The following is a 15,375-nucleotide window of genomic DNA, read 5'->3' as shown; positions in this document are numbered from 1 at the left end:
TGAAGGTCATCCTAGCATAGGGACTACGGTAGATACAGCGATGCGTCCATCGGTACTACTATGGTCCCTATCCTCATTTCCCTGCTCATTGATCAGATGAGAGATACTTCCCATGAGTCCTAGACTGCATGGGTAGGATGCCTTGACAGGAGAACTTAATCAATCCTGTCCTCACAGGAGAACTAATCATCCTGCTACACAATCGCCATGGAGAACACATCATCTAGGCCTCACAGGAGAGCTAATCATCCTGCTACATAATCGTCATGGAGAACACATCATCCAGACCTCACAGGAGAACTAATCATCCTGCTACATAGTTGTCATGGAGAACACATCATCCAGACCTCACAGGAGAACTAATCATCCTGTTACATAATCATGTCATGGAGAAAACATCATCCAGACCTCACAGGAGAACTAATCATCCTATTACACAATCGTGTCATGGAGAACACATCATCCAGACCTCACAGGAGAACTAATCATCCTACTACACAATCATCATGGAGAACACATCATCTCGACCTCACAAGAGAACTAATCATCCTGCTATACAATCATCATGGAGAACACATCATCTAGACCTCACAGGAGAATTAATCATCCTGCTACACAGGAGACCGAATCATCCTGTCCCACAAGAGAGCGAATCATCTTGTTCCAGTGCGCACCTCTAGGGGAGGGTGAGTCACCCTGTGGTCGTATGTTGCTCTAGTAAGAACCGCAAGCCCCCATAGCTCCCAGAGCTCAATGTATGCAACATGCAGGACACTTTTAGAAGGGTCTCTTGATGACTCCCAGTTGTTCTGGAAAATCACAAATTTGATCTTTCCCTGGGGCTCTGACAAAGTGTAGTGACCTGTACATCATCTCAGTGCAATGGAGCCTCCTTGCTCATCGACTTACCATATCCTAGAAGGCAGTATCTGATGTCTATCTGCTGGAGCAATCATTGAATATGGGATTCCTCAATAATTGAATCCCACCTCTGGTTGTCACAGAGAATCACAGTGGTATTCATCCTATGTACTCACTGAAGAGTTTCCACAACCATGCAACTTCATATGAGGTCATACTCATAGTTATGTATCCGGTCTCGGCGGTACTTATAACGATCGACGTCTGCTTCCTGCTCATCCATGATATCGAAACAGAATCCAAAGAGAACCAGCACTGAGAAGTGCTCCAATGATCCTCCACACTACCTGCCCCGTCAACATTCGAATAATCATGCAGTTTTCATATTTCCGACAGTGTATATTCATCAGAGATTGTGCCCCGCAGATATCTCAAAAGATTCTTGGCACCAAACCAGTGAGGCTCAACCAAATATGAGCTCACCATGCTAACTGCAACACATATGCCCGGACGAAGGTTCCCCAAGAACATCAACGCGAATGAGTTTATGAAACTCAGAGGCATTTCCCAAATCTGGTCCGACATCACTACCATATAGCTTCTTGAAAGTTAAGATCCTCGAGGTAGTCAGAGGCTAGCAATTTATCTTACCACATTCGAAATCCAACTCCCTTTGTCTCCTACAAATGAGAGGGTCTGCAGCTGTCAGACATAGGTGCCAGTATGAGAGGTCTATCATCCACAACCTTCGAGTAATGGTTTGGATCGATTTCACTCCTAGTGAATCTCAGCTTCATCAGACAGCTATCAATCCTCTCATACTATGCCCGAGGTGTTTTGCTTCAAGCCATAGAGAGCTTTCTTCCACCTTTGTACATGAGATTCCCGATCATGAATCTCAAACTCCTCAGGTTGTTCCAAACCTGTGGACCTGCTGCATGAGGGGAATGGTCCCACTCATAAGATTTTCCTTTGGTACATTTCAGACATGTACCTTTATGCTCTTTTTGAATTCAGACATTCCTGTCACCATCTGACTTAGAGACCTCTGGTGTTGTGTCAATGGACATGGTCCCCAGTGGACTTCCTGCAACTTGATACAACCCTGAACTCAAAAGCATCTTTGAAAAATCTATTTTCAAACACGTACCTTTCCATCGATGAGTGCCACCCAGAAACCTTTGACTTCCATTTATGAGATGGACACCAGGTTCTTCTTACGATTAGGTACATAAAAGAGATTCTGGGGTTCCTTGCTTTCTTTGAAAAGTCGACCATTTCCTTGATGACCTACATTACTTATCATTCCTCTGATCATTGAAGATGTCCCTGGAATGATTATTATCTCCATCAAGGGATGTGTCCCTGTCCTTCGGACACTTCTTCGCATGATGGCCGAACTTATTGCAACCAAGGCATCTGCCTTTCCTTCAACCTTTAGATCTGAACTTCCCAATGAAGTGATCTTTAGGTAGGCCATCAGAACCTTTCACTGCGTCATTCTAATGGTCTTATTCATCATCAAGTTGTCCGTGCTCATATCATTATGCTATGTTGCACCCAAATATCACTGAGATGTTCTCAACATCATTGATCTACACCCATCTGATGTATACTCAATGACTGTTATGTTGTTCTCATCATACAGCATCACATTGCTACCCCAAATCAACAAGTATGCTGAGAATGACAGATCCGACCTTCTCATTGTAATATACTCCTATGCCGAGTTAGTACTGTTGTAGGGTTTCATAGATCTTCTTTGTCACAGGAATACATCGATTACATGTGCCAAGAATTCCCTCATTGAATCCTTATCTCATCATAGAGTCATAGCAAGACAGTAATACGTGATGTCCTTAGACAAGTTCTGTTGTTCCTTACAACAACTTCAAGCTTTGACTGCGGCTCCATGTCTGCAGTCTCATTACAGTGATTCCTCTTCTGTGAAATCTCAAAACCATCCGAATATTTTCATGCGTGAGATCTATGCTTTTATGGTTGCGTGAACAGGTCTTTTGGAGAGTGTATGAGTGCTCCCGTGACTACATTCATAACTGTTCCATTGACTGTGTGTTCTAGGCAGCGTATGACCCTTGACTACGTTCACAACATCACTGTGTGTTCTGTGCAGCGTATGACCCTTGACTGCGTCCACAACATGACTGTGTGTTCTGGGCAGCATATGACCCTTGACTGCATGTTCTGGTATCATTAAGACCGTAGCTAGGACTTTAGATAATGCGGCTAGGTCTCCATGAATAGCGTATTATATTTCTTCATGAACAGCGTATTGATTGACTGTGGTTCCATATACATTGATTGCGTCTACTTCTATCCCTGCGGCTTCATATACCTGCTCCTTAATTCATAGATGAATACATCTCCATTGCCTGCAAATTCATGACTGCGTTCTCCATTAGGGCATCATCATACTAGGCCAACATAATCCATAGTGTATCTCCTTCTCCAAAAACCGAAGACGTGGAGAGGAGATCACTTTAAGAGAGTTTCCAAAAGACTTCAAATCCTCTTCTATTTACACTGAAATGTAGATGATGAATAGACACATCTATTGGGCTTCTAAGCCTACTCAAATTGTTGGTCAGCTTGATAATAATTCCATAATCAAAATAAATTCATATCTCCATAAATACTTATCAAAATCGGATGATCTTTAGATCAATCCTACACCTCTCGACGAGAGGGATCCATTAAAAATATCAGCTGCCACTAATAAGCTGACCCACATGGAGTTTGGCCCTAGTTTCCAATTTAAACAAGTATCCTTATTGTGAGGGCACTCTCTAGCATAATGGCCAAACCTATTGCAATTGTAGCACCTTCTTTTTCCTTTGAATCCCTGTTTGAATCCTTGACCTTGTCTCTTTGGACCAGCATTGTTCTTCCTCTTAGCATGAGCAGAGAAAGCAGTAGGTTCATTTGCATTTGAAGGCTTGTCTCTCTCCATCATCCTCGTCTCTTCTTGAGTGCATCTAGCCAATAATTCATCGAAACTAGGAATCCTGTCATTGTTGAGAATGGTGGTGTTAAACAAATCCCATGCTCTTGTAAGACCTTCGAGAGCGATGGGAGTGAGCTCCCTGTCAGCAACAACTTCTCCAACAGATAGAAGGTCATTCTTGATTTTTGTAATCCTCATTAAGTAGGATTGTATAGACTACCCTCTATTCATCTTGATATCCTTCAGCTTGTTTTTGAGAAAGAGGATTTGATTTGCATTGTTGACTTTGAACATCCCAACGAGCTTATCATACATCTCCTTAGATGTTTCAAAATCAGAAATATAAGCAACCAAATGCTTTTGAATAGAGTCTATAATGATTCTTTTAGCTTTGACCTCACATTTCTTGTATTTTGTCTTTGCAGCTAGTGCATTTGAAGGAGGCTCCACCACTCCCTTCACATAGTCCATGGCATCATGCTCTTCCAATGTCAAGTCCAAAGTCATCTTCCATGCATAATACTCAGATTTGTCCTTGAGCTTATCCTCGGATTTGAAGTAAGATGTAGAAGCACTTGAAGCTAAATCAATAGTCTCTCTTAGCGATTGCTTTTCTCTCTCTTGCTTGGGATTTGTCTTCACCTGTGCTCTGATACCAAATTAATTTTAGTTAACAATGGTATGTTCTATGTTTAGCACAATAACTTCAATGTTTCTTTAGCAGCCCAATGCCAATTTCCAATTTCTAATACCAATCACATTAACCAATAATCACATTGACAATAAAAGTAGATAGAATATGAAACAATATGCAGAAAACAAGCCAAGACAAGAGAACACCAGATTTGGCGGATGCAAGGGAAAAACCCCAAGATGGGGAAAACCCTTTAATCATTGTTAAAACAACCCTATCTGATCTGGAATTTATCCAGGACAAAGAATTAAAGGTATTACAAACTCGTGCATGGATGTGCCTATGTTACTTTATGTAACAGATCGATAAGATTGCGAAATACATAGACACTGAAGCAGTTAGAGAAAACACAACAGGAAAAACATGTAAATACAACAAGTTTAATAGGGATTTCACCCAATGCTCCTGGGCTACGTCTCCTAGTCCAGACTTCAGTGGTGGCCTCACTATTATGTTTTCAAAGCAGAGTTTTTACAACAGTGAGCTCAATTTGAGTCTCACTCAACAGATATAAATTAGAAAGACTAGACTTGGATCCCCCAAGTCTCTAGAGTACACAGACTCTCCTTACTGAAACTTGACCTCTGCTGGTCACAATAGTATGAGCCCAATCTGAGACTCATACATGACAGGCCTATGCCAAGGAGTTCGCTTGAACCTCTCAAGCCTTCTCTAGAGTACACAGACTCTTTGACTCTCTCTGGCTCTATCTTGATGCTGCCTTTGCTCTGCAGGTCAACTCGACTTACTTTCTCTGTTCTCTGCTCTTAGCTTTCTTACTCGCTTTTCTCACTGCTTTATTGCTTTCTAGCTACTTACTTTGTCTCTGTCAGTTCGTGGCTTTAAAGCCAATCTGCTTTCTGACTGTTCGTTTCCACTTCCCGGCATTCTGGTTCTTCTGCCTCTGTCCGTTTGAATTCCCTTGTTCTGCGTCATCATCACTGTGTAACACTTCACAGGGAGGTGGCCACCTGTTTCATAATGAACTGAGTGTCAATTCTCTTGGAAATGTTTGAACGGTCGTTTTTTCCGTTTAACTCCCAAATTGTCCGTGAATCATGATTCTTCTGCCAACTCATCGTTCATGTCGGACTTCAAACTTTAAGAAACTCGACCTGTTTACCCCGTTGAATCCGGTCATCCGTTGGATCGCATGTCCGCCGTTGATCTAGAGCCTCCAGATCCTACGGTCTCCGTCCATATCGGGCGGGTAAGTTGCATGACGTTTACCCGTCCGATGTGAGCGGTTTTCTCTCTCTTCCGCCGGACACGTGGCACCCAGTGTGTGGCATCAGGCGTGACTCGGTTGAAACTGCTTACCGCTCGAAGACCTTCTGATATCTTGCAGGTTTTCGTGTGGGATCCGCCTTTGACGGAATCGGCGAATTTCATACGTTTTTTTACTTTTCGGGTCCGGGTCGCTCGGTGCTTTTTCTTCTCTGAGGGGTTTGCCCGGCGATATGCGATTAGCGACTTGTCGCTAGTCGCTAGTCGCTAATTGCATATCAAAGACCTCCCCCCGTTTTTCAAAAAGACCTCCCGTTTTGTTGTTTTGTGGCAGCGCGCGTTACCATGGGCCAATGGTCTGCGTGCTTGACCAAGGGTCCTCGTTGCTCTGCGTTGTTCACAAATTACAACTGTTCCAAGGGTATTTCTGATAAGCTCGACCTTTGTAAGTCTTTGAATCTTTGGCATGAATTTTACAGAGTTATAAAAACTTAGAGAGTTCTTTAGGATCGAATTCGGATCACAGCCTTCCCACTAAAAAATCTTTTGGACCACCAAAAGTTGGTTTTTAAGCATCCATCAAGTGAGGGTATAGATTCCTCGCTTGCCCAATTTCTATCCATTTCGCACTGCTTGGTTTTGAACCTTTGAGCCCAATCCTAAGGTACTCAACATCCCCTCTGCGTGTAGTTCTCACCTTCATGTCCAAAACTGTATCTTCCTGCAATTCATTCAAATATTCAGGCAACAGATCATCAATAGAAGGCAACTGACTCTGCTCTTCGAGATCTTCAATCAATTAAGGTTCAAATAGTCTCAAGCTATCTGCATTGACAACTGAGTAGATGTGCATGTAAGCTGGTAAATCAAGGCGAAAAGCATTCTCACCAATTTTCTCAAGTATCTTGAAAGGTCCATACCTTATTGGCTTCAGCTTCTTACCTTCACCTTGCATTCTATCTTTGCTGATATACAGCCAGACTTAGTCACCAACTTGGAAACTATGCTCCATCCGATGCTTATCATGCCTTGCCTTGTACTTGGCTTGGCTCTTTTCCAGTTGTTCCTGTACTGCCTGGTGAATCTCTTGGATTTGTTCGATGAACTTGGTTGCCTTGTCCACATCACTATGTCCATCAACCGCTATGTCTTTACCAAAGACAAAATCCAAGGGAGACCTTGGTGTGAAACCAAAACAGGTCTCAAAAGGAGATCTTTGTGTAAAAGAATGTTTAGCTCAATTGTAAGCATGTTGCACATAACATAAACGTTCATCCCAAAGCTTGGGATGCTTGTTGCAATAGCCTCTGAGCAACTGGATCACTTTCCTGTTGACCACTTCTGTTTGGCCATCTGTTTGTGGATGAAAAGTTGTGCTCTTCTTCAGTGTGGGGTACATCAATTCCCACAAACTCAACCAAAATTTCCCACCAAATCAGGTATCTCGATCAGATATAATGGAAGTGGGTAATCCAAAATGAACCCATACATGCTGAAAGAACAACTTTACAGTTTGTTCAGCTATAATCTGTTTGTTACAAGGTATTAAAATACACATTTCGTTGAACCTATCCGCAAAAACATATAAATAGTCATGAACTTTTCTAGATTTAGGCAGTCCCCCAACAAAGTCCATGGAAACACTTTCCCAAGGATGAGAAGGAACTGGTAGTGGAGTGTACAAGCCTCGTTTTCTATTGCTAGGCTTGCTTTTAGCACACATGGTACATCCTCTTACATATCTAGGAACTGTCTCTTCATTTTTGGCTAATAGCAAAATCTTTGCAGCTGTGCCACTGTTTTACTTACAACAAAGTGACCTGATATTAGAGAAGCGTGTGCTTCTCGAATTATCTTTACTCTTTCAATTTGTGGAATGCATAACTTTCCAAAATGATACAAGAGTTGGTCCTTAACATGATAATCCAATTCTTCTACTTGTTTGCTGCGACTTAAAGTTGCATATACATCCATAAAATATATATCTTGAGCATACTGTTCAATGTAGCTTTCATGCAATACTGAATTATGCTTAAGTATAGTAGATGCATTTATGATTGGTCTGGATTACATATCTACAACTTTATTGTGCATGCCCTTTTTATATCTGATGACAAGATGAAACTGTTGTAGAAAACCCATCCATCTATAGTGTCTTGATTACTGCAACTTAGTTTGGGAGTGTAAATATTGAAGTGGTTGACGATCAGTATGTATAACTGTCTCTTTGCCCATTAAATAATGTTTCCACTTTTTCACACTCTGTACTAATGCATACAATTCTTTATCATATGTGGGATAGTTAACTACTGCAGAATTAAATGTCTCAGAATGATAACATATGGGTTTACCATGTTGCATCAACACTGCTCCCATGGCATAGTCACTAGCATCCATTTCAATCTCAAATGGTCTTTGAAGATCGGGCAGTGCTAGTACTGGTGTTGTACTAATCTTTTCTTTTAAGGTGTCGAAGGCTTTCTACTGTTTGCCTCCCCACTGAAACACCTTATTCTATCCTATTAAAGCATGTAAGGGAGCTGCAATCAAGGAAAAGTTAGCAATAAATTTTCTCCAATACTGTGTTGCTCCTAAGAAGCTTCTAACCTCTGTAGCAGATTTGGGTTTAGGCCAGTTTACAATGGCTGCAACCTTAGAGGGATCTATCTTCAATTCACCACCCCCTACAATATGACCCAAATAATTCAAAGATGTTTTGTCAAATTCACATTTTGAGAGCTTAACATAAAAAGTTTCTTTTTTCAGAACATCTAGAGTCTGCTTGACATGCTTTAAATGTTCTTCCCATATTTTACTGAATATAAGAATGTCATCCAAATATACAATGACAAAATCATCAAGAAAAGGTCTAAGTACATCATTCATTACTCTCCTGAAAGTAGCAGGAGCATTAGTTAAGCCAAAAGGCATAACCAACCACTCATACAATCCCTACTTTGTTTTGAAAGCAGTGTTCCATGCATCTTGCTCTGCAACTCTGACCTGATGATAACCACTATGCAAGTCCAACTTGGAAAAATAAACAGCTTCTTTCAACTGATCTAATAGATCATCTATGCGAGGAAGGGGATAACGATTTTTTATCGTTATCTTATTCAGTGCTCGGTAATCAATGCACATTCTCCATGAGCCATCTTTCTTTCTCACCAAGACAATTGGAGACCCACATGGTGATGTGCTAGGTCTTATGAACCCTTTCTCGAGCAGTTCCTGTACCTGCTTCTTGATTTCTGCATTCTCTAAAGCAAACAACCTGTACATTCCGATGTTAGGCAATGGAGCATCTTGCTGCAAATTAACATCATGTACTATTTCCTTTTGGGGTGGCAGACTTTTAGTTTCTTGAAATAGTATATCATATTCTGAAACAACTTTTTCTAAATCAACTTGCTGTTTAGCATTACAGCCCTCAAATATATTGGTTTTATCAGGTTTTTTTTCCTTTACAACCATCAGTAAAAATTGTTTGCATGAATTTACAATTCTTTTCATCTGCCCTGTGTTTATGAGAGTATAATTATTCTTGAGTTAATGAGCTCTTACGGAGTATTCGATTCCATCTTTAATGAGTTGATACTTGTTCTCAGCTCTATAGAAAATAGATTTCCTATCATACAAGTAAGGACTTCCTAAAACAATTCCACATATATCCAAAAGAACTATATCTAACTCAACCTCATCTACAAATGCTGACCCAAAAGAAAACTTAAGTTTACATTGTCTAGTCACTTGTAGCTTTGCTTTATCACATAACCAACCTAATGGATATGGTTTCTTGTGAGGTGTGGTTAGTAATCCCAACTTCTTTACAATTGCTTCAGAAATTGAATTTACTTGTGAACCACTATCAAACAAAGTATCAATCTTTTGATGCTTGGAAATAACTCGAATATGAAAAAGCTCATGTCTTTTCCTCTCATTTTCTTCATTATCAGTAAATTGTGCAGAATTACTAGTAGATGCTTCAGAATTTTTACCTTTTATACCTGTGGCTGTGATTGTTGTTTCATCTCCTGAGTCTGACCCCAAATCCTTTTGAATAGCTGCAGTAGTCTTCTTCTTTTTGCCATCAAACTTCTTGGGTCTTAGCTCCGGATGCAGGATCTAGCAGTGTTCATCATCATGCCCATCCTTCTTACAGTGAGTGCATGAAGATTTGGTCTTTTGTACAGCATTTGTCTTCCTCTCTTTCCATTTCTTTTTTCCTTTTCTCCTCATTCTTGCTTGCAGTGGGTTTTGATGATCCCCCAACTTCTGGGTTAACAATCTTACCTCTAGCCTCTAGATGTGCAACCTAAAATTTAAACAGATACCTCATCTATGCTAGTGGGATTAAACATGAGAATGGTATGTCTCAAATAACCATGTAGACCACCTATATACTTCAGCAGAGTTTTAGGTGAGTCTAAAGAAATTCCTAGAATCAAAGCTCTTTTCCTAAATTCTTGAGTGTAGCCTTGTACACTTTGCCCTTTTAATTGGCGAAGAGTTTGCCAGCTGCTCATCATGGCTTGCTGCATATAGGCTAGCCGATAGAATTGCTTTTTAATTGCAGAAACAAATTCACTCCAGACAGAAAAAATTTTACCATGCTTCTTCATGTCAGCTTGTGTCATACCTTCCCACCATACCAAGGCAGTGCTTCCAAGGCATAGGCTGGCCAGCTGAATCTTACTCTTGTCTGAATCGATGCTCTGCATTCTGGAATAAACATCAATGTGTCTAATCCAATTATCCAGCGTCTCTGCATTTAATTCTCCATCATATATTAGCAAATCAAATTTAACATCTAATTTAATCAAAGATGTTTTCTTTTTATTTTCAGGGCTACTAGGAGGTGTGGGAAGTTTTTCTTCTTTTCCTTTGTCTCTAGAGTGGTCATGGAGAAGAGATTCTTCTGCTCCATTATCTCGTTTGGAGTTTAATGAATCTTCATCTCTACCTTTCTTAAATTCCCTATACATTTCTTCTACCATGGCTTTCATGGTCAGGAAACCATCCATGAACTGGGAGTCTGATTCCAAGGGGTTTTTTTCTAACATTTTCCTCTTAGGGTAGACTCTTCCAATTTCTGAGTTAGTTTCAACCAACTCTCCTTCTCCTAATTTAAGCTTTGATCTAGTTAGCATTCAACAACAAAATCCAGCGCAAGCTTGTCTAACCTTAGTAATCTAGAACTCTGATACCACTTGATCTGAAATTTATCTAGGACAAAGAATTAAAGGTATTACAGACTCATGTGCATGGATGTGCCTATGTTACTTTATGCAACGGATCGATAAGATTGCGAAATACAGACACTGAAGCAGTCAGAGAAAACACAACAGGAAAAACATGTAAATACAACAAGTTTAATAAGGAGTTCACCCAATGCTCCTGGGCTACGTCTCCTGGTCCAGCCTTCAGTGGTGGCCTCTCTATTATGTTTTCAAAGCAAAGTTTTTACAACAGTGAGCTCAATTTGAGTCTCACTCAACAGATATAAATTAGTAGGACTGGACTTGGATCCCCCAAGTCTCTGTAGTACACAAACTCCCCTTACTGAAACTCGACCTCTATTGGTTACAGTAGTATGAGCCCAATCTGAGACTCATACATGACAATGAGCCCAATCTGAGACTCATACATGACAGGCCTATGCCGAGGAGTTCGCTTGAACCTCTCAAGCCTTCTCTGGAGTACACAGACTCTCTGACTCTCTCTGGCTCTGTCTCGATGCTGCCTTTGCTCTGCAGGTCAGCTCGACTTACTTTCTTTGTTCTCTGCTCTTAACTTTCTTACTCGCTTTTCTCACTACTTTACTACTTTCTAGCTACTTACTTTGTCTCTGTCAGTTCGTGGCTTTAAAGCCAATCTGCTTTCTGACTATTCGTTTCCACTTCCTGGCGTTCTGGTTCTTCTGCCTCTGTCTGTTTGAATTCCCTTATTCTACGTCATCATCACTGTGTAACACTTCACAGGGAGGTGGCCACCTGTTTCATAACGAACTGAGTGTCAATTCTCTTGGAAATGTTTGAACGGTCGTTATTTCCGTTTAACTCCCAAATTGTCCGCGAATAATGATTCTTTTACCAACTCATCGTTCATGTCGGACTTCAAACTTTATGAAACTTGGCCTGTTTACCCCGTTGAATCCGGTCATCCGTCGGATTGCATGTCCGCCGTTGATCTAGAGCCTACAGATCCTACGGTCTCCGTCCATATCAGGCAGGTAAGTTGCATGACTTTTACCTGTCCGATGTGAGCGGTTTTCTCTCTCTTCCGCCGGACGTGTGGCACCCAGTGTGTGGCATCGGGCGAGACTCGGTTGAAACCGCTTACCGCTCGAAGCCCTTCCGATATCTTGCAGGTTTTCGTGTGGGACCCGCCTCTAACGAAATCGGCGAATTTCGTACATTTTTTTACTTCTCGGGTCCGGGTCGCTCGGTGCCTTTTCTTCTCTGAGGGGTTTGCCCGGCGATATGCGATTAGCAACTTGTCACTAGTCGCTAATTGCATATCAAAAACCTCCCCCATTTTTCAAAAAGACCTCCCGTTTTGTTGCTTTGTGGCAGCGCGCGTTACCATGGTCCAATGGTCTGCGCGCTTGACCGAGGGTCCTCGTTGCTCCGCGTTGTTCACAAATTACAACTGTTCCGAGGGTATTTCTGATAAGCTCGACCTTTGTAAGTCTTTGAATCTTTGGCATGAATTTTACAGAGTTATAAAAACTTAGAGAGTTCTTTAGGATCCAATTCGGATCACGGCCTTCCGTATCGAAGGCATATTGCATATATAATTTTCTCAATTGGGCCATTATCCCAGGACAAGAGCACAAATAATTTCAAAGTTCAACGAAGAACTGTTGATTGGGCAGAATCTGTTTGTGTCATTGTGATTGAGATTGGTTGTGTAATTTTGCTTTCGCTAATCGTATTAAGAAATTACCTGTGCTTTCATTCAATAGATCTGCAATCTGCTAGGTTAATGAATTGACAAGGTATGGGTTCAAGGAAAAATTAACAAGATTGACAATTGAGATTAAGACCAGATCAATGGTATAGATTCATCTCATTCACTAATGTAAAAAAATTACATTTCCTTAGATATTAAACTCACTTTCAGGAAAAGGCATTTCACTTTAATAATTCCTTTAATTAAAGTAAATTACCAAGGTAAAAACTTTGGACAACTTAGACCTATGTGAAAGTACCTATCTGAGCTACAAACATCAACAGATTCAACACCACTAATGAATGTGCATGGGTTTTCATTGCATGAGGAGTTCAGCCTCCCTCCTTTCTTCACTAGTGCGCACAGGATGATTATTCATTAAATATAGGTGTCGGATGCTTGTCCAAGCTTCGACCTTCTTCAGCAGCAGCATATACCTTCTTTCTCTTTCAACTCTTTCTCCTTCTGTCATCTAACTTTTATTATATTGTGCATGAACATCACTGTCTTGGTTCTGCAACAGTCTTCTTGGTGCAACCAGCCTCCTAGCTTTGGCAGAATAAAGCTCAGTTTTGATCTACTCTGTCTCTCTAGATTTGTTGATATTCTAATGGTTTTCTTGTGCGATATTGTAAATGTTACGAGCCTTTTCTTTGTTTAAAAACCTGCCTATTTAAAGCACTCTCTGTATATTTTATTTCTTCATTTAAGAGCTAGCGCAGGAGATAATTCCACCACCTCAAGCACAAATTATTTCTTCTTTGGCCACTTTTTTGCTGGCCAGAAAGAACCACTGCATGCAAGACTACAGACACCCCATATGGTTGGCAAGCACCAGCCAAAAAGGAGAGGATATTTTGCATGTGACACAAAGGGCAAATTTTCCTACATGTTGTATTGAGATTTCTTATCCCAGTTCCACCAAGCAATCCAATTTCTGAAGGGTAGAAATGTGTGCTAACAAGTCTGTAACGTAATATATACCATAATTAATAAAGGTGTGTTGAAATTTTATTTGTTTAGAGATGGCTGATGTTTATGTGTAAAATTTGGCAACATATTATCATCCAGCAACACTTAAAAAAATCATGCACGTTAAAAGGAAATGTAACACAAATGTGCTCCTACTCACTCTCAGCTTTGAATATAGTGATTGAAGCCGTTGTGCCTGCTCTTTCGAAATGTGGGGCAGAATCATTGGTATCAAAGAACCAAAAGAAATGGAGTGAGAAGGCACATTTGGTCTCCTCGTGGAACTAGTCGCTTGGTTCGTTGCAGGCTGTGGTGCTGGTTGATGATGCAACTGCTGGTGCTGCAGAGGATGTTGCGGTGATTGCTGCTGTTGTTGCAGTTGTTGCTGGGAATGCTGCTGTTGTTGCAGTTGTTGATGGGAATGCTGCTGTTGCTGCAGTGGTGGCAACTGCTGTTGGTGAGGCTGTGGTAAATGATGCAATGGCTGCTGCTGCGGTGGTTGTTGCAACTGCTGCTGCTGTGGCTGTTGCAACTGCTGCTGCTGCTGCTGAGGTTGTGATAAATGATGCAACTGCTGCTGCTGTGGCTTCTGCAACTGCTGCTGCTGTGCATGTTGCAACTGCTGCTGCCTTGCCTGTTGCAACAGCTGTGGCTGAGATTGTGGCAAATGATGCAATGACTGCTTCTGCTGTGGTTGTTGCAACTTCTGAGGCTGTTGCGTCTGTTGCAGCAGCTGCTGCTGTGGCTGATGTGCCGGTTGTTGCAACAGGTGTTGTGGCTGCATAAGTTTCAACTGTTGCTGTTGCTGATGTTGCTCTTGCTGCACTTGAGGATTCTCCATCTGCTGATGCCAACTCTGCTCCGGTTGTTGCAGCTGACTCTGTTCAAATTGTTCATGCTGATTTGAATGATCCCCAACCTGGCATCCCTGTTGCTGTTCATGCAGCTGTTGTTTTTGTTGCTCCCCTTGCTGCAGATGTTCCCCATCTTGCTGTTCATGTTTCTGTTGCTGCCTCTGATTTTCATCATGTTGAGAAGTAAACGGCTGCCAACGTGCACCAGATAAATTTGAACCTGAAAGTGCTCCTTGGGATAATTCTCCTGTTGCCAAATCAAGCAAAACAAATGTAAGATGACATCCTAGTTCTGAAATGTAAAAGGTGTAACAGTTCTACATCTTTTATCGCACAGCATAGCAGAGCCATTAGCAAAGGATATCAAAGATCACCTTTCTAAACATACAATATCACATGATTTAGTTTCTTAGATTTGTGCATATTAGTTTCAACTGCCTGATGCCACTGTAATTTGTTGTGGCTACAGAACTACCAATATTTGGAAAGTTGTTAATATGCAATTTATTGAAGTAATTTTTGTGGAATTGTGTGCAATGGACAGCCTGAATGAACCGAAACAGAAAATAAAGCATAAAAATGTGGCGTGATTCACAACAACAAGCATTTCTTTTACAAATGCATACAGACAAAACAAGATCTCCCATAAAGAATTGATATTTGAGCTAATCTTAATCATCAAAGAGTCCTACAGAAAAATGTGATGAGATAACTTAGAGCAATGAAAAAGCATTAAAATTTGAAATATTAGTGGGAATTATATATAAAAAATGAAGAACATCTGATTGCATCTCAAGGATGCCTATAGGATGACGAGCAACATCATGAACAACAGACTCGGTTCTGCA

The 15,375-nt window shown here is 41.0% G+C and overlaps 1 protein-coding gene across 3 annotated transcripts in view; it reads right to left on the bottom strand.

The window, feature by feature from the left end:
- LOC149234134 (transcription initiation factor TFIID subunit 4b-like) overlaps positions 1-15,375 on the bottom strand; it is a 138,545-nt gene that overhangs the window by 99,761 nt on the left and 23,409 nt on the right. For all 3 annotated transcript variants that reach the window (XM_089371757.1, XM_089371758.1, XM_089371759.1), the window contains exon 3: positions 13,834-14,774. In XM_089371757.1, the coding sequence (XP_089227883.1) occupies positions 13,834-14,774 (941 nt within the window). The remainder of the gene's footprint in view (positions 1-13,833; positions 14,775-15,375) is intronic.

This window comes from Pinus tabuliformis, chromosome 8 (genome assembly GCF_031772625.1).
Source record: "Pinus tabuliformis cultivar Carrire ecotype Pingquan chromosome 8, CPIR1, whole genome shotgun sequence".
Lineage (NCBI taxonomy): Eukaryota > Viridiplantae > Streptophyta > Pinopsida > Pinales > Pinaceae > Pinus > Pinus tabuliformis.
The sequence above is the reverse complement of the archived record's forward strand: the minus strand, read 5'-3'. Positions and strand labels throughout refer to the sequence as shown.